We start from the raw sequence: 23,438 nt of genomic DNA on the forward strand, positions 1-23,438 counted from the left end.
AAGAAAACTGAAAAAAAGCTACTCCTGAGCTAAAATTACCCTGTCCATAAATTTAAGACAAGCAAGCAAAGCAAACCAGTCCACACTGCACGTGTCTCTGACCATCTCCAACACCAAGGTTATTGCAATCTGGTAATACTACCCTGGCATTTGTTTAGATTGTAAGTGTCTTTGCTTCAGTGCCGAAGCCAGATGGAGTTAGTGACAAGCAAATTATTGGCAACAGACCATGAATTTAGTCCTTGCTATTCTTCTAGCTCTTTAGAATACACCCTGCCCTGCCTGCTAGGTTGGAGAGGCCATTAAAACTGCTTGTGTTAGGCTGTATGGATGCACGTTTAGAAGCAGATAGATGTTTGTTAACACTCAAAATAGATAAACTGTGTTAATGGTCTGAAAGAAAAATTGCTATTTATATTCCATCTATACATAGCCTTGAATTGTGACTGAGAACTGAAGAAATAAAATTTCTTTCAAATGTCTGCTCATTTGGGGATGCCTTTATTGTCAGGTTTAATTGCAATATTTTGACACGTTTGCATGGGGTGTGTTGAGGGAGTGCAGTGGAGTTTGGCTAAGTAATGCTAGTCTTTAGCCATTTACTCCTTTTGTACTTGACCAGACAGTCACGCGACCTTTCTGATATAAAAATAGACAGACCTAATTGCACTCTATTAATGATTGACTTGCTTGGAGTCCATGTGTATTGGTGGGAGTATGTGCTGGAGATGTCCAGCTGTAGAATCAACTGTTTTAAATTCTCTAAGATTAATATATGAAAGTGCTTGTATCTGTGGTGTTCACACTCTTAGGCTTTACCATATCTCAAATGTTCTCCTCTTGCTTAAACTTCTGAAGTTAGAGGCCACTTACCTGAGCTTTCAGACATGTTGCAAAAGAGCATGTGTTGCTGTCTCAGGAAAGAGACTCGGAAGAAATCTCATAGACTGCCAATGTCTGTATTAATGAGCATGCTTAATTGTGCTTGGGGCGTACGCAGCTACATTGTGTTAGCAAACAGGTGTAACTTTGGTGTAGCTACACCAACGCTGGATTATTTTGTTAACGTTTTTCAGGGGAAAACAAGGGAGAAATAACTTGTACACAAAGTTGTTGTGATGACTGTTGCAGGAGACTAGAACTGGGTTATTTCAAAATCTGCTAGGCTGACTATAGTTCATTTGAAAAGAAAAATAATGTTCATCAGATTAGTTCAAACTTTTCTACCTAATAGGACAAGGGCCCGATGTATCAACCCTCAGCAAGTGAGCTGATCTAAACCCGTACTCCATTGCATATCTTCAGAATATAGTTATTTTTGTTTCAGAACTGGGGATCTAAATACTGTAAGCTGCAGAGCTGGTATTCTAAAATCCCATACCTGTGCAGCAAATACCTCTACTAGTCCTAGGAAGAGAGATGCTCTCCAGAGATTGCCTGTTTAATGCAGAATTTTGTACTTCCTGTAGAGGAAGCAAGGGTGGGGGGCACGCAGCAGTCAGCTACAATAAGAATATTAGCTAAAAGTATTTATGACAGAGGTGCAACAAGTAGTAATCCTGCTTGTCGTTTTAGAGACTGAGTTGTTTATGCTGTAAGCACTTTTATGTGGTTAATTAGCTGCGCTGCTCTATTGTGAGGATATTTGTCACCTTGTTCTCTGTGCAGCAGTTGCAAGTGTGAAGGTTGGAAGCCATGCAGAAGTACAGGCAGATATCATTTTTTTTTTTTTTTCTTTAAAAAGGTATGGCGGAGGTCAGTGGTACACCTGATGCATGTGGATGGTGCCCAATGCATTGTTTAAAAAACAGTCTAATTTTTAAATTTTTTTCCCCCACGAACAGGCCCAGCAGAAGGGAGTAAATTATAAGATGATCTATACAAGGATGAGTTCTAAGGTAAGGATTAATACAAGCACTTCACTCTGGAGGGTGGAGGAGTGTTGGGGTTCTTTGCTTGGGGTTTTTTTCTCAATATCTTCACGATACACAGAAAATGTTTGCTTCATAATCTGGTTCCATGTGGAGACAAGATTCCAGCTCCTGCTTTACATTTCAATATACCTGTAAGCCCCCTACTCCAGTTGAGAGACTTGGAATCCATTGGCCAGTGCAGTGACGCTTGACAGAGGAGTAGGCATGTCAGGTATGTTGAGGCCCTTTAGGTTTACTCAGAACAAGCACATGGGTAAAGAATACCATCAACACCAAGGCCTCTTATATATCCTGTACTCTGGCCCCTTAACTATCTTAACAGCCTTCTAACAGGGCTAGTCTTCCCAAAGTTCTTCCCTTCTAGTAAGACTAGAGATTAGCAATATATACTAATAGTAAGATTATAAACTCAGCAGCCAGTCTGTTGTTATAAATGCCCTTTGATTTTAAAATCATAATCAATGCAGGACTAGTTTGGGATTCTACGTTGATTAGTTTTTTCATTATGAAATCCTCTTTCTGTACCTTTGCTGCTGCAGAGGAGGTGTTTGTTGCTACTCTTTGACTTTTAATAGAGCATAACTTTGGAAAGACTACAGAAATACGTATCAAAATGAAGCAATGTATTGTTCAAGTTCCCTGAAATGCAGCCATTGGCATTCTGCCTGAGATTAAGTCCTCCTTTAATTGTAAACTGTGTTTGGAACTGGCTTGATGTTGGTGTCTAGACTCTCTCTCTTATGTAGGATAATCTACCCTTTGTTTCAGGAAAGGGGTAATGCATTATCAGGGATACCAGATTATTGAAGTTTTTCTTCTGAGCATTCTTGGGGGAAAGGGAGAACACCTGCAGGGTTTTGCAGAGCCGGAAGAAAATAATATTCTGTATAAAATGACAGTTAACTTTGTAATTTTTATATGCTCATCTTACTGTAAATTGGCTTTTGTTTTCTGAGAGAAAACTTATACAGCCTTAGCACTTAGTGCAGAGAATGATGAAATAGTCTGAGATTATAAGATTTTCCTACCCTGTTTTTAGCTGCTGGCTAAAATTATGGGAGCACAAAACTTATCCTAGAAAAAACAAGATCTAGTGATAACTGCTGGTGTGAATAGAGTGTACCTCCTTATTTGCTTACTACAGAGGCAAGGAGCACGTGCAGCAATTTCCATAGGCTTACTAAGAGAATAAGGACTCGTGTGCTCAATTAGACCAGGGTTACTGGTTCATCCGCCCATTTTCTAATTTAGGTATCCCTTCAGCTCTCCAGCACTGCCAGATTAAGGCTTTGTATATTCATATGTTGCACTGGGAGGTCTTAAATCAATATAAACATGTCCTATCATTTAATTTAACAGAAGAATTAAATTGGCATAAGTATCCACACTGATACTTATACTGCTTTGATTAAGTTGTGGTTTTGTTTTGTTTTAAAGATGATGTGGGGAATTGGGGCATTGGCCTGTTTCCTGAACAGACTTTAAATGGCATAGTTCATATTTTGAACCTTTTGCAAGAGAGAATGTACAGTGTTCATCCATGTGGACATATTTTTCGATAAATGTGAATATTGCGAAGAAACTGAATTTGAGCATTAGTTTTAAAAAATGCGATATATATTTGTTTATATATTGTATATGTACAATACGTATATGTACAATGCAATATATGTTTTGTGTGTATATGTATGTATATTTGAATGGAAAGTATATTTGTATTAACAAGATACAGGCTGAGACTGTGATGAGCTAGTTCTGCTTGTACATCACTTGAACAGCAAAGGCTTCCCCCTAGCCTGCAGACAAGGCTCCTGATTCTACCCGCCCCCAGCCTAGCTGACATATTGTTAAATCTGACATGGAAAAGGCTACTATTTTATGGAACAGAAGGATAAAAACAAACAAACAAAAAAGCAGTTACAGTGTGGTATAGATCATGACTTGGAGAATGTTGAGGTTGTCTGTGGTAAGTGTATGGGGCTTTGTAAAAAGCTGGGTTCATAAAGCAGCTTGCATTCTCCTCCTCAGTGCAATACGAACCGTGGCAGTCTGAGGCCAGGGGGTTCCTGTTAGCTGGGAGGCTTGTTATGTTGTAGTCAAGCTGCATCAGTTTGGGGACCTGCACCCACTGTAGTTTGGGGTGCTAATTGTTCAAGTAGCTTACCAGTTGCACAGGTGAACTGTCATGTAAAGACTGGCCCAAAGTAGAAACCAAACACTTCATAGAGAAAACTCCTGGATGCACTGTTGTGATACTTGGTCACAAAAACTATTGAAAAGGTATAATCACATACTGTTGAAACTGGTCAGACAGTGGGAGGAACAGGTTTAGGAGGTATGTTTTGAATGGTTTTTTTTATACTAATAAAACCATAAATGTTGCCATTGTCTGTGAAATGCTTCTTGGCAAATGTCTCTCATAGATAGCAGAAAAGGTCACACCGAAGATTTTGTCTTCTACTTGTCAAAATCTACATGCGTTTCCATTCATGCTGTCAGCTGCTGTTTTGGACCTAAAGAAACTCTAAACACGTGAAAAATAAAATATGGTTACATGTACTCCTGTAGAGAATGTTTAGAGAGGAGGAAAAGAAATAAATCTGTGCTCAACATAAACAAATGCAGACATTATATCTAAGAGGAGAACATCTCAAAGCACAGATGTTTAAAGGTATTTTTCTGCCAGTAAATGTTTGTAGTGGAGAGAGATCTAGAAGTGATAGACATCAAACTGACAGAGAGAGCATTCAATGCAAGAGAGCAGGAAAATGGATTGGTTTATTACATATGGATTTGCTACTGCGTTGTAGTTTTTCACTGACAGTTACACTGCATCTTTGGTTGTACGTAGTGGACTGTACTTCCAAATGGAGAAAGATATAAACTGAGGTGTTTAGGGAAATAAAAAAAAATTGAAGACTGAAGATTGTATGTTCAGTGTAAAATTTTTCAGAGACAGAGTTTGCTGTTGAAGGGAGACCTGTTTCTAGTTAGTTCAGTTTTTGAAACAAGGGGAAGAAGAATAATCAGCACAACATGAGGATTTTTTTCCTTCTTACAGTTTGGAAGAAACCAGAAGGAAAACACAGTCAATATAGTAGGAAAATTGTATTGATTTTTCTGCACTGCTTTGACAGATTTTTTTAATTTTTTTTTTTATGGATCATTTTTAATACATGGTGTAAAATAGTTTTGCTGCTTAAATGCAGTTTTCTTTTGGTTTGGAGGGGGGAAAAAAAGATCGGAAATCTCCTCTAATTTTACTAGTTGTTCCTTGGTGGTTTTATGGTGTGGGCAGGACAGAAAGCTCCTGATCTATGTCTTTGATAACATTTACCATCCAGTATCCTCTTACAATGCTCTGTTCTTTAGCCTTTTTCACCCTTTGTGGAACCATTTCTATTCGCTTCTGTTTTTTTCCAGACTTTTATCTTGTTTGGGTTTTGTGTGTTTATTTTGTACCTCTTAGGGTATCTTTATGGTATACCTCACAGTATCAACAGTGATTGAGCATTAGAAGTACTTGTGTCATCCCAGGACAGGGGATTGGAAGGAGGAGGTGCTGCTTTCTATTGAAGTGCTTGCAGATATAAGGCATCCACATTCTCCTGAATATAAGCTACTGTCTTTTATCTGGCCAGCAGGGAAGAGCTCATTGTGTGTCTGAACTTTTGACTGTAATAAAGTACATGATAGATTAATCACAGATAATTTAAAGACCCTATTTAAGAAGACAATAGTACTTTCCTAAGAATGAAAGCATGGGATTCTAGGACAAACCTTTTGTGACTGTGCTTTGTATGCAGCAGTGACATCCCAAGAGAAATCATCTAGATGCCTAAAATCATTTGGCCTGTAGTGTACTCTTATATCAGGTCTTTATCAGTTACTCAGGTAAGTGAGAGGTTTTTAGACTTTGTCCCAGAAGAATATAAAAAAAACAGCAGGGAGCAGCTAACTAATCCCCTGTTGTTATTGGTAAACTAGTATTAGAGCATTATCCAGAATTGTATTCCTGGAGCCCAGCTTGTGCTGTACACAGTGCCCAGGGCAAATCAAAAAGAGATCGAACTGCATTTAACCTCGTTAAAGCAATCCATCGAACTCTGTGTACTCTACCGAAAAGGATCATCACTCTAGAATGCATCAGCGTGGTCCAAATTGTTCTCTGACACAAGACGAGCTAGTTGTGTTCAGCTTGTTCTAGTGCTAAATGGAGTCCTTAATATTGGCTCTGATGCATAAATTTTCCTCAAATATGTGTGGCATAGGAAGTAACTGAAGCTGTAAACATGACAAAACATGCCTCTGATCAGGAGGTGTTTGGGGGAAGGGGGGACAGCACTGTGGTGTCCAGTCTTGTTTCCAGATCCATGTAGCAGAGATGTCAAGGTATGCTGCTGTAAGTCTGGGCTTGGGGAAGACTGCAGGATGTGTACTCGGGGAGGAAGGAGTAACTGTCTGCTAGTTGTCTTTTATTCTGCAGTATTACTGTCTTGCTGTGTTGCTTTGTTCTTCTGTCAGGTTCTTTGGTGTATGAAGCAAACATCTCAGATTTGATTGAATATTCCTCAAGGATGGGAAATAATCTACTTTGAGTTTTGGGTTTAATTTTCTCTTACTGGGATGAGGACTAATAGCTAGCAGTCTTGAGGAAGCAGTTCTTATTATCTGTTCATGTGTGTTCTGCACAGATTAGTTTAACAAGGTTATGAGAGAGAGTAGACTTGAGTCTTTGCCCTGGCTACAACACTACTCAACAGTATAAACAGCAAACGATATGCTGCAGGTCTGGGAGTTTAGCATTGGTCTTGATTTGTAGGGCAGCAAAAGAAAATATTTGCTTTCTGTTAGCACTTTATAAAAATGCATGCCAAAATTTTGGTTGTTGGTATCTGTCTGTATCTGTACAGTACGTAGCAAATAGCTGAATCAGAGATGATATAACTGTCCATGGTTAAGATGAAAAATGTTATTTTCAAAGTTTGGGGTTCTTGTTGTAGAGCAGCTACGCTAGATTTGAGTCTTAATAAGCTATTAATCTGTAGTCAAACTTGCAGAACACAAAGTTGCAAGAATACCTAAATGGAATAGGGGACAAGGTTTTCCTGATTAATTATAATTTGTTTTTTTTAGAAAACTTTGTGTTTATTAAAAGCAATATCAGATCACATAATCTCAGGTTTTAACCGAAGTTAGAATTTATTTTTAAGAAGTTTAGAATGTAAGTATTTCTTTACCGTGGAGTACTGCATGTAGTCTGGATTTGAAAGAAAAAATTGTCCTCTGGCTTATTTGTACTTCAGATATTTCAGTTTGCCAATTCCTGCATTTTGGAAAGCAAAAACAGTTATTAAAGTTGTCCCTAGCCCTGTTATCTTTAGTAAAATTGTAGCTTGTATTCCCCATAATGAAGGTAAGTCATAATTCAAATCTTCTCTTTTCCTGCCGATGTGTTTTTAGACACTTTCGTAGAATTTTTCTTCACAGGCAGTATCAGAATTTGACTGTCACGCTTGGCTTCACTGCTGTATATTTTCTACAAATTCAGTGCAGTTTTCAGCTGTCTTCTGAAAGTAGCCCAAATGACAATGAGAACTAAGGGAATGGAATGGAAAATGTGGCTAGACTAGCAAGCTAAATATTTCCTAAAAATTAAGTCACTGACTTGAAATCATGCCAGTTCCAGTTACCATGGTCATTGCTTGGTTTTCAATTGTAATGCTTACTTGCTTGCTTCATAATTTAAACTTAACCTTGAAAAATCTTTTGCCTGTTCTGCAGCCATTTTTGGCATATTTTCAATATTTTTGTAGTTCTACTTCTCACTTGCATGTTGTGTTTTGTTTATTTTATGTTGCACTTAACTGAAGAGCTCCATTGTAGACTAATAGATCTAACAATCTCAAAATTGCGTGGCAGTTACTAAGAAAAAAGCTTTTTTTTTCCTGGTTCTGTTCTTCTGTGTTAATTCCTACTGTTTTTTATAAAAGTCGGTCTGATTAGAAAGGATAATGACCGCTTCCCCTTAAATAAGGTATACATAACTTTCAAGCTGTATTGTTGTTATGAGTAATATAATTTTTCTGCTAGTTTTTACAGTCCCCTTATAATTCTGTTCTAACAGGTACTTTTAAGCATTTCAGTTCTGTGCAGTTCGGGTGCTGATCCATCCTGTTGTCCCAATGTCCAGTTAGAGGATACTTACCACAACGTGATGCTAACTTATCTGAAGTTACTCTAGCAAGAGTAATTCTCTTGTGGTAGGAGAGGTGGGTAGGAGACAGCCACAACCAGCTAGCCCTTTGTTACTGAATGTCAGATAGCTTTTTTTCTCCTCTTCCCACCAGTTCAAAGTTAAACATTGCTCTTTACATTGCTCTTTACATGGTTGCCAGAAGAGAGAGAATTTGCCCAGAGAGGGGAGGGGTGGAGGAAGTTTCAGGAGTGGGAGGAGGACATGAAGGCTGGCTGGAATTTTCTTGGGCTCTTCTCCTTTGGCAAGTAAATACTACCCATTTGAGGCCTGCTGGCTTACAGTAGCTGTTGGCACAGTGTCAGGAGCTATGCACCATTACACTGAAGCACACTAATTCTGTTAGTTTTGCAAGCACAGTTAAGAGCTGGTCATGCTCTGGCAATCTTGACAATGCCCATTTGCTTTGCTGTCATTTTTTCTTGCAGCATCTAGAGCTTTGAAAAACATAAGCAGCCAGACCTACTTGCAGACCCAGCAGATTTATCCCAGCCAAAGTACGTATAAGACTGTGAGCTCAAATCAAAAGTCTGACTTCCATCCTCTAGCCACGGACTTCAGTGAGCTTGCTGAGGAGCATGTACTCATCAAATTCATTAGTTTCTGGAACGGGTAGTAACTTTTGGAGGGAAAGATGACTGATGCAACTTCTAAATATGCCTGTGTCTCTGAATGACAGAAAATAAGACAGGAAAGGGTAAGGAGGAGGGAGAAGAAAGTTTACAGGAAAAAGGACAGCCAAGATGTAACTCTGAGTATCTTGGAAGTTGTCTTGTATGATGGACATTTTACTTAACCCTCCATAATAAAAATATAAGCAGCTCCCAAGGGGTGATGGCAGGAGGGGGAAGCTGTTGCATAGTGGAGATTCCAGCAAGCACAGGATAGTAATAGTTTCTATACTGAAGTGACCGTGAACAGAATGGTTCATCCGTGCTTTGGTCACTTCTAAATAGGGTTAAATTTCTCTTCTCCATGAGGATCTTAATTCTAGGATTTGAATTAAAGATAATGAGTTTCCCTATGATTCCCAGGTGGAGAATAACAGAAAAATGTGAATTTCCACAGAGCTGACACTGACTCTGATGGACTGGTATCCTACCGTTACTGTCTTTGCATATCCTGAAGAGACACTCTCAGCTCACACTGAGAGGCGTCATTTCTGAACATTATAAGATATCTCACTATCAGAACTGGAGTTGGGACAATGTGTTGCTTCCTTTAATTACAGTCTGAGAATTAGTTTCAGATGTGGAAGAATACAACAAAAAGAAATGGTGAGCGTTTCTGTATTGCTCTTATGTTGTACAAAGATGACTCAAAAAGAATCTTCTTTTCATTTAAAAAAAAACAACTGAAGTAAATATTTGGTAGAGAAGAACAATCTGAAAGCTTTCTCTGAAGGGCTCCTGTGTGTTGCTGCCAACCTTTTAAAAGAGGAGTTAAAATTTTGGAGTTTCAGCATGTGATTCCAAAATACCCAGATTAATATTTAGTCAGAATCTAAAACTGTCTGAATTAAATGTATGGCTGTCCAAGCTAATGCTAATTGTATGTTTACAAACTTCTGTCTACTTGGGGTAAAATGTTTTACTTTCCTGTAGTGAAGTAGGGAGGATGTCTGTCTTGATGGTGTATCTACCTTATGAGTTTCAAATCATTTTAATGTACCTGTTGTACAAAAGACCATGCTGATAAATGTCAAGTTCCATGCATTCTCCAGTCTGTTGATGCAGGAATGACCAAGGGTTCTTTGGAAGCATTTCAATAACTGTTTTTGTTGATTTAACCTTCCTACATAATGTCTTAATCGTACAAAACAGTTTATAGGCCTGTTGCATTTTATAGGGATTATCTGCCTTTGCAGAGTGTGTAGCATCAACAGCCATGTGCTTCCTAGCTTTAATCTGGCAGTGAGGACACGTTGGCAGAGCTGTTCCAGCACTGGGCAAGCCTGTTGTCTGCTGTTACTAGTGCATTTTATTGTATGTCCCCTTCTAGTTTTGTACTGACATGATTAAAGCTGATTCAGGTATGGCCATTAGTGGTTGCAGTCATGATGTCTGCTGGGACACAGGTGTACTTTAAAGGTGGAGTCAATTGGTAGATCATGTAAACATGTGGTTTGAGGAACTAGAGGCCAGAACCTGGTCTTTCAGCTCCTGGTGCTATTGCAGTGGTGTGCATTTCTAAAATCTTCTAATGTTGGTGGTAGCAGGCCCTCTAGAGGGTGATTTGATCATAGAAGTGTGTGCAAGGTCAGGACCAGAAGCCCAGTGCAGTACTTGAGAGAATTAAGAAGCTGTTTTAAGCTGATGTGAGCCTGTACTGCAGTCAGAAAGGGTGGTTCTGTCCTGCACTCATCTTTGTTGTGGCACTAATCTAGCTGACCATACAGCTGCGCATCTTATCCAGTGGAAAAGAAAAATTGTACCAGACTAACAAGCTAATCTCGGTGACCATGTGGCCACACAAGTGCTAGTACCAGCACCAAGAAATGACTAAGAACACATGGCTGTGGCTAGGAGGAGGTCAGCATCTCTTGTCACTGGCCACACAGTCTTAGAACAGTGTAAGCAGCTTGTGAGACTGCATCCTTGTAGTATAAATAACAGTTACTTCCACAGAGAATTAGGAAGAGAGATTGCAAATTGAACAGACTTTACAATGGATATTTTTTAAGTGGGAGGCTTCTGTTCTCTAAGTGAGAAGTTAACATAAAGGTCCATGCCTCAGCTTGGACCTTTAGTTAGGGAGATTAACTTCCTATGGAGATGTCCTCAGAATCAACCTGTTGGCTGGCCATTGATAAATTACTTCAGTATGAGTCACTGACAGACTAGAAGTAAAGTTTGGCTTAAAAATAAGAAGGCATGTATCTTTAACTTTCTTTGCTTTAGAAAACAGTTTTGGCATTGCAGGAACAAATTGAATGTACATGTGTGTTCCTAAAGAAAATGGGAGATTACCTGTTACTCAAGCCTCTACTTTTTTACTTTTCCTTTTGCAGAAAAAGCTGCAAGTCATTTAATGACCAAATAAGGTCGCCATTCTCATTGACTTTATCTGATATGCTTCTCCTGGAGCCATGGATGAATACAACCACTTTGTGGATTGGGACAAAATGGATGTTACTGTCCAGAGCCAGGATGCGAAGGAGCTAACATGCACAGAGTTCCAGGAGCTCAAGCAGCTGGCCCGGCAGGGCTACTGGTCCAAGAACCACTCTCTGAGAGCCAAAGCGTACCACAGACTGATTAGCAATATCCCATGCCGCACAGTGACCCCAGATGCAAATGTGTACCGGGACATTGTTGTGAAGATTGTTGGAAAACGTAACAGTAGCTCCCTTCCGCTACCAGAGTTTGTGGATAACAGCCTGGTCCCCACGTACTGCTTGAATGCAGAAGGCATCGGGGCAGTCAGGAAGATTATATTGTGCATTGCGAATCAGTTCCCAGACATATCGTTTTGCCCAGCGCTGCCTTCTGTGATAGCTTTGCTCCTCCACTACAGCAAAGATGAGGCAGAGTGCTTTGAACAGGTTTGTCGCATCCTTGCTTGCAATGACCCATCTAAGCGGCTCATTGATCAGACGTTCTTAGCTTTTGAGTCCTCCTGCATGACCTTTGGTGACCTGGTTAACAAGTACTGTCAGGCAGCACATAAGCTGATGGTGGCAGTGTCCGAGGATGTGTTGGAGGTATACTCCGACTGGCAACGGTGGCTCTTCGGAGAACTGCCTATGGTGTACGTTGCTCGGGTCTTTGATGTGTTTCTGGTGGAGGGCTACAAAGTTCTCTATCGTGTTGCGCTGGCTCTTCTGAAATTTTTTCACAAGGTCAGAGCTGGGCAGCCCATGGAGTCTGACAGCATACAGCAGGACATTCGAGCTTTTGTGAGAGACATTGCCAAGTCAGTGTCTCCAGAGAGGCTTTTGGAAAAAGCTTTTGCTATCCGCCTTTTCTCACGGAAGGAGATCCAGCTTCTGCAGATGGCCAATGAGAAGGCTTTGCAGCAGAAGGGCATCACGGTCAAACAGAAAAGGTAGGGCTCTTGCTACAGGTAGCCTGAGTGACCTTGTGAATTTTCCCAGCATGATAAGCAGTCAGTTAGTCTTGGGTGACTGGTGGGGAAGCTTTACTGGTACATGCTGGTATCTCTGCTGATTTTATTTTTCTCTGCAGAAAAAGTCAGCAGCCCCAAAATTAAGCATTGCTGGGATTGTAATGAAAAGCATAACTGAAATGTTAACGATACAAGAGAAACAAAGCAGTTTCTCGTAGCTTACTCAGTGATTAATTTATAATTACTTTTTACAGGTACATACTAATTGCAAGTATTGTATCTCAAAATTGTCTTTCACAAGCTGTTTTTAAACTAAAAGGCATTTTAGCAAAGCTGGAAAAAACACTAATAAATTACTTGGAAGAAAATTATCGAAACGTGAAAATTAATTCTTAAATATGAGATTATTTGTATAAAATGTCAATTTCATACTGCCTAGTACAGTGAATTCAGCAGGTTTTTTTAGTGTAAGTAGGCAAACACTGTCCCAGCTGGGAATGTTTTCTTAACTAGGGCATTATATTAACAGAACAAGGAATAAATAAGTCTTATTTACAGGTTACTTTTAAAATTAGTTTGACTGTAAGCCTCCTGAAAGTCAAGAGTATAGTAATCATAGGTAGGAGTTGACATATTTTGTGACAGGTTCATGTGCTATTAGAAATAATGATTTCGAAAGAACCATGGAAGAGAAGAGTGAGGATACTGATCCAAAAGATGATTGCATAATCACAATTTCTTTTCAGAAATGAGGGGAGGTAAAACTAGCTGTGAAACTAGTGAATGAAATCCTGGTCCAATGTGATAGTAAAAGCTTAGCTGAAGGACCGCTACATGTGTATAGAAAGGCAGCAATATATTAATCTGAACACAGTTAGCATCTTGCCAAGTGCAAATGTGTGTGCAGGTAAATACTGGCGTTGTAGCTGTGTTCTGTTTCTCCTAAGGCCTTCTGTGACTGCAGAAAACTTCTCCCAACTCTTTTTGAAATCTAAGTTTAAGTGTTGAACAGTTTTGTCAACTGTCCTGACCTCTGAAAGGAGGATGACTTCTAGAAGTCTACTGGGGTCAGTAAGTGTGATATGTAGAACTTGGTATTCTAGAGGGACAGTCTTCCATTTTCTCTAAATCTTCAAAAATCCGAAGGTACCAGCCACTGATGTATGAGGGTCTTACAGCCAATTGTGTTGCTGAGTTAGTAGCAAACAGATACCATTCCATGGTATTGAAATATATACTTAGCAGATTTCAGCCTATAAAATAATGTAAATGTTAGCTGAACCTCTTTCATGTGCCTAAGTACATGTAAAGTTCCCTCCAGTCTTTTCCAACGGTTTATTTTTAGACTCACAGTTTGGTTTACAATTAGCTTGTGCTTTATTTTGCTCATGTCTTGGAAGAGGCAGCTCTGTCAGTCTCAAATATTTCAAGGCCTTTAGCCACTGGAGTGTCATGTTGGGTAGAGTTCAGACCATTGTATTTGGGACTTGCAACCAGAAGTATTAACTCTTCTGATGTGTACCTTTTCTTCCTGTACTGAAGTTCAGGAAAGTTGTAATATCCTTTCTGAGTATCTTCTTCAGCAACAGAATGAGCGCTTTAAATAAAATAAAAATAAATTTAAAAAAACCCACCCACATAAAAGAAAAAGAAAAAAAAAAAACACAAAAAATCCCCAAGCAACCACAAAAAATCCAGAAGCTCCTGTTGTGTTAAATGTTGTAGAGGTATTCTTGCTCAGAACAACAGAGATGTCTTCAAAGCAAAATACAGTAAATTCATACCCAAATAATGCCAGTAGTTACTGCTTTACCAGGCAGAGTTGCTAGTGAAAAACTTTTATCCTCTCTTGGCTACTTTTATAAGCATAGTGAAACTTTTCAGCATCCCCTGGCATGGTACCGCTGTGAATTTGGTTCAGTTTGGGTCCCAATGTGGGCAGATGTGGGTGCTGGAGAAGTGAGCTTTTCTCTAGTGCTTGATAGGATGTGAGTTGTCTTGTCCAGATGTGTTCGGCCTGTGCAAGGAGGTGATGAATTATTTTCCAATCAGATAACTACAAGCAGGTGGCAAAAAAGGAAAAAAAAAAATGGAAATGGGAAATATTTTAACCTTTTTGTTTGTTTGTTTTTCTCGTGCTTGGTGATTCATGTCAAACCTTACTTTGTTTCTCTCCAGGCTCCTTTCATTCACTTTGTTGCAAATGTAGGAAATCACTGATCTTTTCTATCTTTTTTTGTCTTTCTCCTTATACGTTCTTCTTCTGTCAATTCCATACCCACTGCACCCCTCCTGTTTGCAGTGTTGCATCTCCCAAAAGGTAGGTTAAAACACTTGAATCTTTGCACTTTGCTTGTTTCTTCTGTCTTTGGCCAGTTATTTTTTCCGAGGCTGTCATTATTGCTAATGCTGGGGCAGGAGAAGCAGGGCAGCAATTATAGCATCTGATTGCTGTGTAACATCTCCTGAATACTCTTGCAAAGTTAGTTCAAAGCACCTGCAGAGTTGTAAGATAAGGGATCATGGGCCCAGCTACTCAACATAGCAGTTCCATACAGCAATACAAGCCTGTTCTCCAGAATGGAGAAGAGTAATGTTAATGGTGGGATGTAAGTCCTTTCTACACTGGAAGAAAAAGTGTCACTTTTTAAAAACATCTCAAGTAACATGTCTTCAGAACTGTTAGGTATTGTCCCACATCCAAACCTGGTATATGCTGTTGCAGATGTGAGACATACTCAGTTGTTTTTTCTTCTTTGCAAGCTTTCTGCAGTTAATTGGAAAGATGTTGGACTGAACTCAACTTGGCACACTCCTAAAAGTGACTTGTCTCTATTCATGCTAGATTATATTTATTTTTAAGTAGGTAGGGGTTTTTTTAGAGGCAAGAAGACAAGACTATTATCCTGTGTCAAGGAGGTCAGAGTTACTCAGCCATATAGCATTAATGGTTAATGAAGTCATTCATCAAGTCTTGGCCTGAAAAGCAAATCTTAGAGAACAAAACCCAGTGGATTGTGATACCTGATAAGCAGAGAACTTAGAAAGGAGAAAGACTGCCCTGTGAGTATTAAATACCACAGATGTATGGGTTTAAATTAATGCCTTTGAGAATCTTCTGGCCTTGTTGCAGGTGCCCTGAGTTAACTTTAGTGAGTGATGCACACTAACATTTGCACTAATTTATAAAATCAAAATTGGAATTAATTTCCTCGTGTTTTCATGTCTGAAAGAACACCATAAGAGACTTATCAAAGCATGTTTCCTATCATATCCTGTGTGTTGAGATTTTACCTTTAATAAATCAGCAGGCTGTTAATTTCAGCCAAGCAAATCTTCAGTGTCTGTGTATTATTTTACTGTAGTTACAATGTTCTGGAAGCAGCAGAAAGCCTTGATTTCTGCTAGGAAGCACATAGTTTGGGTTTGAGGGGGCTTAGGTAGATGCAGGGTGTCTGTTGACACTGATCTCAACACAGGATTAGGCTTCAGGCTTACACACCACATATGGCTTCTATTGCCATTTATGACTGAGAAACAACATATCACTTCTACCATGTATTTATGCCCTAACTGAAATTATACTGGATTTTAAAGATAATGCAGACCCTATAAGTTTTGACCCAAAACAAAGTAGAGCAAGAGGGTGTAATTCAGTGAGTCACACCTTGGAGTGTGGTATTTGTTGTCTTGGAATACATACAGAGACAGAGCATATCCACTGTGACAGCTGCTACTGCATGTCATCAACGTTGGCTTTATCCTCAGGAACTTTGAGGTCTCTGAAGCACATTGGATTAATGATATAGCTGTAAAAACAACAGTCCTACAAAAATAGCAAATAAGCTGCTTTATTAAACATTTAAATTGTGCTACTTTTCTAAAGCTAATTTACTTTGGGATAATAACAATTGAACATGTCTTTCCAACGTCAGCAATCAATAGAAAGTTGTCATGCCAGTCCTAATAAGCCAACATGAAGAATTGAGGAAAACTGCACTCATTTACTACTTTGAAAAGAAACTACTCAACTGAAGTAGATGATTTTCAGTTAGATACTTGTAATTCTAATTGCAATTTTCTGACCACCAAAAAAACCCTTGTATTTTTGTTAAGGAGGAGAGTTTGGTTTGATATAGGTGCAGGCTGTGTATTGACACTGGTCTCAACACAGGATCAGGTTTCAGTCTTAAGCACCTGCGGCTGTGATTTATGACTAGGAAATAGCAGGTCATTTTATTTCAAATCCTTCAGTCAAGCTACAGTCTAGGTTTTACTAACTGAATGGTGACATTAAATATAAAATGATTCACTATGATATTCAAGGGGCAGGAATGGCATGCCTGGAATAGTTTTAAATGGCCAATACAATGGTAAATGCTGTCTAGTAAATCAGAAAGATCTGTTTATATTCTACCTATGTGGAAAAGTTGTAGGAAGACACAGGGTACTCAGTGATGTGTTACTATGAATTCTGCTGAACACAGGCTTCAAGTGGGGTCTGGGTAGGAAAGTCCTTAAATCAGCTGTTCATAGTAGCCAGGAGAAGGAACAGAGGCAAAAGAAAAGGTACACTGAGGTTGACAGCCTTTTAGGAACAAGTACTTAAGTTTAGTTGCCCAAACAGATCACCTAAGTGTGAAAAATGTACGGACCAAGCATACAAATAATTATGAGGCTTGCTTGTTTGAGGTTTAGTAAGTTTAAAACTGTTTTGATATGTGCTACTAATTCTTAGCCTATTTATCATCATTACTTTTCCTCCAGAAATTGACTCTAATAAACTAGTTGACTGCCCTGAATATTTTTAATTCCTTTTATGTGAGAAAAATGTAATTTCTGATGAACTGAAACCAAGGCTTTGTTTCTCAGCTCTGTTCCGTAGTGCCACCAGTCTTTAGCTGCAGACCAGACAGGACCAGGCGGGTGAGACCTAAAGTAAGATTCTGAAGATGTGGGTTCAAGTCTTGGCTCATACTTTGCTTCAGTTGATCTCTCCTGTGCCTCAGCTTGCTGTGTTTAAAAGCACAAATAATGTCCTAGTTAATAGTTGCAGCTTGCTTAAATAGGTGTCCATATAAGTTCCTTGCTACTTAAATAATGCAGGGTAGCAATGCAAGTAGTGATTTGGTTCATTTTGCTAGAGGAAGCAGTAATTTTTTTTAATTTTTTTTTTTTAAGTGACCTAAGGAGTCACTTCATTAGAAATGCTGACACTAAGGCAGCTACAATAAGTTTCAGAAAGCATTTCCCAGTCTCTCCAGGCAAGCACCATTCTAAAGTGCAGTGCAAATGCTGCTGATCTCTTGGTACTACAAGCAAGAAAAATAATTTAAAAATGTATCGTTTGTGTGTTTTAGGGAGTGAGCTAAACTATTCAGATACATGCAGATATGCAGTATTGAGGTCCTCTTTATGTTCCGTGAAACCGAGAGGAAAGAAATGTGTAATTGTCAAAAAAAAAAAAAAAAAACCCACAACCAAAAAACCGAACCACCCGAAATTGGCAAATACTTGCAACTGAACCCTTGCATGCAGAGCAAACTGCCTAAAGCTTCATTTAACTAATGGCTACCCAATAATTTAGTATCTTGTGTAAGTTCCTATGTCACTTCCACCATGTACTTGGCTGTCGTCCTTGCATTTTAAAAGTCTTTAATGTTGACCACAGATGCAATAACACTTGTTTAATCCCCAGGCTCTGAGTCTGCGTGCTTATTTAATCTGAGAAATGAAGGCTGGTTAAGATTATGATGATTATTATTATTACCTTCAAGTGTTTAAAAGCCATAAATCAGTTCTTGTGAGTGCATCAGACCCCTCTGGGGGGCACAGGGGTTTGCTTTCCAGTGTGTCTAGCGTTCCTTCATGTTTTCAGGCTCTGTCTGTAACCATGAACCTAGGAACTTCTTTAGTTCTTAATGAAGTGGAAGTCATTGGTAATGACATGTTTCCAAGACATGGAACTTTCCAAAAGCTTCAAATATTTGCCTTGGATTAAAATTGCTTAGCCTGGTAATACTGATTCCTCTTAAGATTTCTGAGGGTTTTAGGAATTCTCTAATTCCATGATACGGGCAAGACCTCAGAGGGGGAGAAAGTACTACCTCTTCCTTTCAGATCCTGGCTGTTTCTTTAGGTATTCAGTTCTCTATGCTTAAATGCTAGTGCCAGTGAGGCTGTCTCAAACAGCAAATATAATTTGATCTATTTAAGGTCATGGTCATCCCAGCTAGCTCACCGTTATGTCCTCTATATATAAAGGTGCAGGCCACAGCTGCCATACAAAGGAATTACTGCAGGTATTTCAGTAAGGCCAGATCACTACCTCTTGAGGATTATGTAAACCACAGTAGTTTATTATCTTCACTAAGTCATGGCCTTCTAATCCCATGGGCTGGAGCTTTGAACAACAGCATATCTGCTAGGGTCTTTTAGTGTTCAGCTGTCTTTGCATGTTACTGTCCAGTAATCCAAAACTTGTTCTGTTGTTAAATTATTGTTTCTCAACGTTTTGTATTGTATTTCTCAGGCAGAATGTGCACTTAGCAGTTCATGCTGAGAACTTCAAGTCTGAAATTGTCAGCGTGAAAGAGATGCGAGATATCTGGTCATGGATCCCGGAGCGATTTGCACTTTGCCAGCCCCTCTTGCTTTTTACCACCTTGGAACATGGCTGTAGTCTGAGCAGGTAAGGAAAACCTTCCCCACTCTTCTCTACTGTAGGGCAAAAGAGAGCAATGGTGAACTGTTTGCTGGATTGATAAAAAGGCCATGCCTAGTCAGAACTTGATCTGAAGAATATTATTAGCGATGGGATGTAAAAGTGACAATCCTATTGGCTACAGCATTTGACCAGGACACTTCATATGCTAGAACATGGCAAGCCATTTTAAGCTGTCCAAGATCAACTGGAAAAGTCAAACTTGCATCAGTTCACACAATATGCTGCTCTGAGACTGGTTCATTCCCCGATGGGTATGAATGTTTTAATTCACTGGCTGCTCTGCAGGCTCCTTTGGTAGATAACCACGTTCAAACTGATCCAAAGAATAAGGGAACCAGAAACTGGAGATTCCTCTACCTATGAATGTGATTGTTGTTGACTGTTGTTATTTTTAAAGTGGGATAAGCTAGATGTGAGATCTCCTTGCGCTTGACACAGAAGACTATAATCCTAATAATGACTTCAATATCTGCAGTTGAGGTACTGAGGTGGGAAGTAGTCTGCTGTCCCAGCCCTACGTGCCTATGAGGAAGAATAAAAGCAAGCAAAGAGAATGCATCATAATTATTTTCTATAAAAACTGAAAGCTCTTCAGACACAGCCATCAGTCCTCAACACACAACTTCCTTTAGGTTGTCTTAATTCAAAATGCTGTAAAATACCACTTGTGATAGGTAGTCTTCTAGTTGTTCTGCAGAGGCATAAACAACAGAGAACCGAGTAGAGAAGAACTGCTTGATAATAATTGTTTACACTCAACTCTGTTATTTACAATGGACTGTAGAAAGCATTTGCAGGAATATGCTTAGTCTTCAGATGTCTTTTTTGTCATACCATCAGTTGGAGGAGGAGGTGGTGCCTGACATTAAGTTGGAAAAGAACTGTAGTTGGTGATACTTCAATACTCATTTTTGTGTACTCTGCACTTCAGGTTCTATTCTCACAGCGAGGGACATGAACCAACTCTTCTCCTCATCAAGACCACAGCAAAAGAGGTGAGTGAGATGAAAGGCAACTGATTAAATTAGGTTTTAGGCAGTTATATAATGCTGTATTGCAACACACAACTGTTTATAATAAAATGAAGAAGCAAGAGACCTGAAGTTGCTTGGAGTTTTGTTTTGGTTTTTTAACAATGCGTGGTTTAAATGGTTCCATTTGTTGATTATGGGACTATGCATTCTTGGGTAAATCTTGTAAACTAGGTCTTGGTCAGCTATTGTTTCTCTGGTAAGTAATGTGGGTTGATGAACTAGAGTAATTCATTGAGGTCTTGTATAGACTCTCTTAATTGCAGAATCGAGGGAGAGGCTGGGGAATTGTGTTAAGAAACTCATGATTCATAGAAGATATTTTCATTTTCTCCAGGATATGAGGAGAGAAAGTAGCAGAATTTAAATGGTATGAATAATACAGGACTACATAATGTGGAAACAAAAGCTTTAGCTTCATCTCATTCTTGTTTGGGGAAAAAAAAGATTAAAAAAAAACAAAGCAAGCTGTGAGAACCTGAGGAGGAGTGCACACAGGTGCCTTGTCTAATGAGTGTTGGTTCTCTGCTCTACTTGTATGACCATATTGGACAACATAATGTGAAAACAGAAACATTAGCTTTATCTCATGCTTGTTTAAAAAAAATACTGCATAAACCAAGAAAGCTTCCCAGAACCTCTGAAGGAGGGCACGCAGGTGCTTCCTGTAATGAGCATTGGTTGTCTGCGCCACTGTGCATGACTTCTAAATATTCTGTGTATAACGTTAAGCTATTATTGCAGCCTGTGGGCTTATATTTCTGCTTATGTTGCTGCAGAATGACTGTCCATGAAACAAGCCCGTTTCTACTCTTATTTGCATCTACCTAATCCTAATGCTCCAGGCTGTTTCATAGTTCTGTGTATAGTTTCTGGCCATCCCAGGCCTGCATTGATATGCCAATGGCTTATAGAATGCCCATGGTATCTAAAGGGAAGAGGGAAAATATTTATTTATTATTTGCTTCTTGCCATGGAGCATATCAAAAGTCCAGCTTTGTAAGTGATGCTCATTTTTATAGTATGGTTTGCTTCTTACCCCTCAAAAAAAAAAAAAACCAAACAAAACAAAACCACAGCCCAAACAAAAAAGTATGGGTTTTTTTTATTTGGTGGTTGTGGGTTTTGGTTTTTTGCAAAGGATTACATTCCTCCTTTATTCATATGTCTATAGTTACATTTTAGAAAGAAGAAAATTTGCCTTCTGGTTTTCTGGCTCTCATGTACTTTGGGCATATCAGATCAAATGAAGTTTTGGGCCATCTTTTTGTTTATACACAATTTATCTGTATAAAAAAACCAGCTCTTCAGTAATTTTGTCCTAGGAGCTCTGCTTGTAATGCTGGTGGAGGCTAAACAGCAAATGTGCCTTAGAACAGCTCTGTTTAACCATAGTTTCTGAGGAAAAAAAAAAAGCAGGGTTGCTTTCATCTCATTCTTAGAGCTTCATTGTTTGGTCTGTCCACTTGGCAGTGATACTTATTGCTGGTAGCGAGAAATTCTTCTAGTGCGAACAAAAGACTCCACAGAAAAGCTCAGCCTTCTAAGGCTATGTTTTTCTTTATTGTAAACTAGTGAACCCCATGCTGTTTGAATAGGCTGCTTTAAATATCTGAGCTAGTTCAGCATTGGCTTAGCTAAACTGATTTTAACTTACAGTTTGAAATGGAGAAAGCCACCAAGGCTACTGTTTATGACCAGAAAATGTTCAGGCAGAACTGCTCATACTGCAACGTGTGACAATACTGTTGCTTTGGATGCCAAAATGAGGAAGTGGAAGTCAGGCTTTACAAGTTTGGAGTGATTTGTGTTTTGGTACCTAGGGTTATGTTGGAACATTTCTCCTTTAAGGCCTCAGACATCTGAAATAATTTATGAAACTGTTAGGATTTAAGGGTACCCACCAGTGGATTAAAGCAGTTTAAATCTATCTTTAGATGTAAGTACTTGTGCTGCCTTAATCCACTGATACAGAGATTTTGAAAATCAAACTAAAATAAAACTTTCAGTTCTGGACTCTGAAATGTTGGTATTAATTGGTTTAACACACTTTCTTCTTCAATGGAAAGCCTTCTGATGGTGCTGTTTGTGCTAGGTCTGTGGTGCTTATCTGTCAACTGACTGGAGCGAGCGCAGGCGAGGAGGCAACAAGCTGAGTTTCTTTGGAACTGGGGAATGCTTTGTATTTAGGGTGAGTAAAATTTTATTGTTGCTACCCAGTAGGGAGGCAGAACCACTGTACTGGTGTGAGTAACTCTTACTTCCCTTCCACTTGAAGAGGCTGGATTATATGTCCTCCTAGTTTATAAAGTCTACTGAACTCTTCATGTGGAGGAGAAAATTTTACTTCTCAGTTTTGTGGTAACCCTTTTTCTCCTTTTGCACAGAATATTTTCTTAAAAGATGTAATAACGTAACTCAGAAAACACTGCATGATTTCTTCAATCACTGAAAAAGCAAAGGTATAAAGAAAGAAAACAGTATCTGGCCTAAAAGACTGTTTGATCTAATCTTTACGGCTAATCCGGGTGGAGTCTGAGGGGCTTGAATGTTCTTTGCTGTGTAGAGCTCTCAGTGTAGTACATGTGCGCTAACTAAAGCTTTGCTCTTCTCTGCCCCTACGCAGCTGCAGCCAGAAGTGGAACGCTACGAGTGGGTGATCATAAAACACCCAGAACTGGCCACGACTGGTTCAGAGCCAGAAAATCATGCCTCACCAGCTTCCAGCACCCTCTCTTCCAGCAGTGTCCCATCAGACCCCTCAGATCGCCTTTCTCCCTTCTTATCAGCTCGGCACTTCAACTTGCCTTCCAAAACAGCCTCCATGTTCATGGCTGGCAGCAGCGAATGCATCATTATAGGTAAGTCAGTATGAGAATTTGAGCATATATCCTACCAGCTCTTCCTATCTGCCTTATCTAATAGAGTCACCTATATTTACCATATATGTATTTCAGTATCGCTACAGTTAGAGATAAAAGTGGCCAAAACCTGATATTATTACCCAACAGAAATTTTCTGTGGAAAAACTTGCATATCAAGCATTTTAGAGTAAGATAGTAACTCATAGCTTTAAGCACAGCCATACCTTTATACTGCCTAATTCATGATGAGAAATAGTTCTTGAAGAGGAACTTACTTTGCACTGAGGCTTTTGAAACACAGAGTAAATTATAAAACATGTTAATTGTCCTGGAACTTTATTGGATCTGTGGTGCTGCTGACTTTGGCAAAAGCCTGCTTAGGAAAGTTGTCACCCAAATGGGATTTACAAGGAACAGGTGTAAAATCGTAGTTGTCCTTTTTCCAAAAAGCTTTATTTGACACTTGTTAGGAGAGCAACTAGCCTGGTGATTTGCTCTGTAGCATTAAGTGTTGGCTGATTTCTCACTTAGCAGCATGTGCTCTAATTGACTGTAAGT

The 23,438-nt window shown here is 39.2% G+C and overlaps 1 protein-coding gene across 3 annotated transcripts in view; it reads left to right on the forward strand.

The window, feature by feature from the left end:
- Nucleotides 1-23,438, forward strand: part of TBC1D24 (TBC1 domain family member 24) — a 30,827-nt gene that overhangs the window by 1,884 nt on the left and 5,505 nt on the right. The window contains exons 2-9 of one of the 3 annotated variants that reach the window (XM_052772806.1): nucleotides 1,845-1,898; nucleotides 9,225-9,467; nucleotides 11,201-12,237; nucleotides 14,561-14,578; nucleotides 18,791-18,949; nucleotides 19,917-19,980; nucleotides 22,112-22,207; nucleotides 22,643-22,877. In XM_052772806.1, the coding sequence (XP_052628766.1) occupies nucleotides 11,279-12,237; nucleotides 14,561-14,578; nucleotides 18,791-18,949; nucleotides 19,917-19,980; nucleotides 22,112-22,207; nucleotides 22,643-22,877 (1,531 nt within the window). In that variant the 5' untranslated portion in view covers nucleotides 1,845-1,898; nucleotides 9,225-9,467; nucleotides 11,201-11,278. The remainder of the gene's footprint in view (nucleotides 1-1,844; nucleotides 1,899-9,224; nucleotides 9,468-11,200; nucleotides 12,238-14,560; nucleotides 14,579-18,790; nucleotides 18,950-19,916; nucleotides 19,981-22,111; nucleotides 22,208-22,642; nucleotides 22,878-23,438) is intronic. The other 2 variants (XM_052772805.1, XM_052772807.1) reach the window with 2 other exon arrangements.

The sequence above is a fragment of the Harpia harpyja genome, chromosome 21, assembly GCF_026419915.1.
Source record: "Harpia harpyja isolate bHarHar1 chromosome 21, bHarHar1 primary haplotype, whole genome shotgun sequence".
NCBI lineage: Eukaryota > Metazoa > Chordata > Aves > Accipitriformes > Accipitridae > Harpia > Harpia harpyja.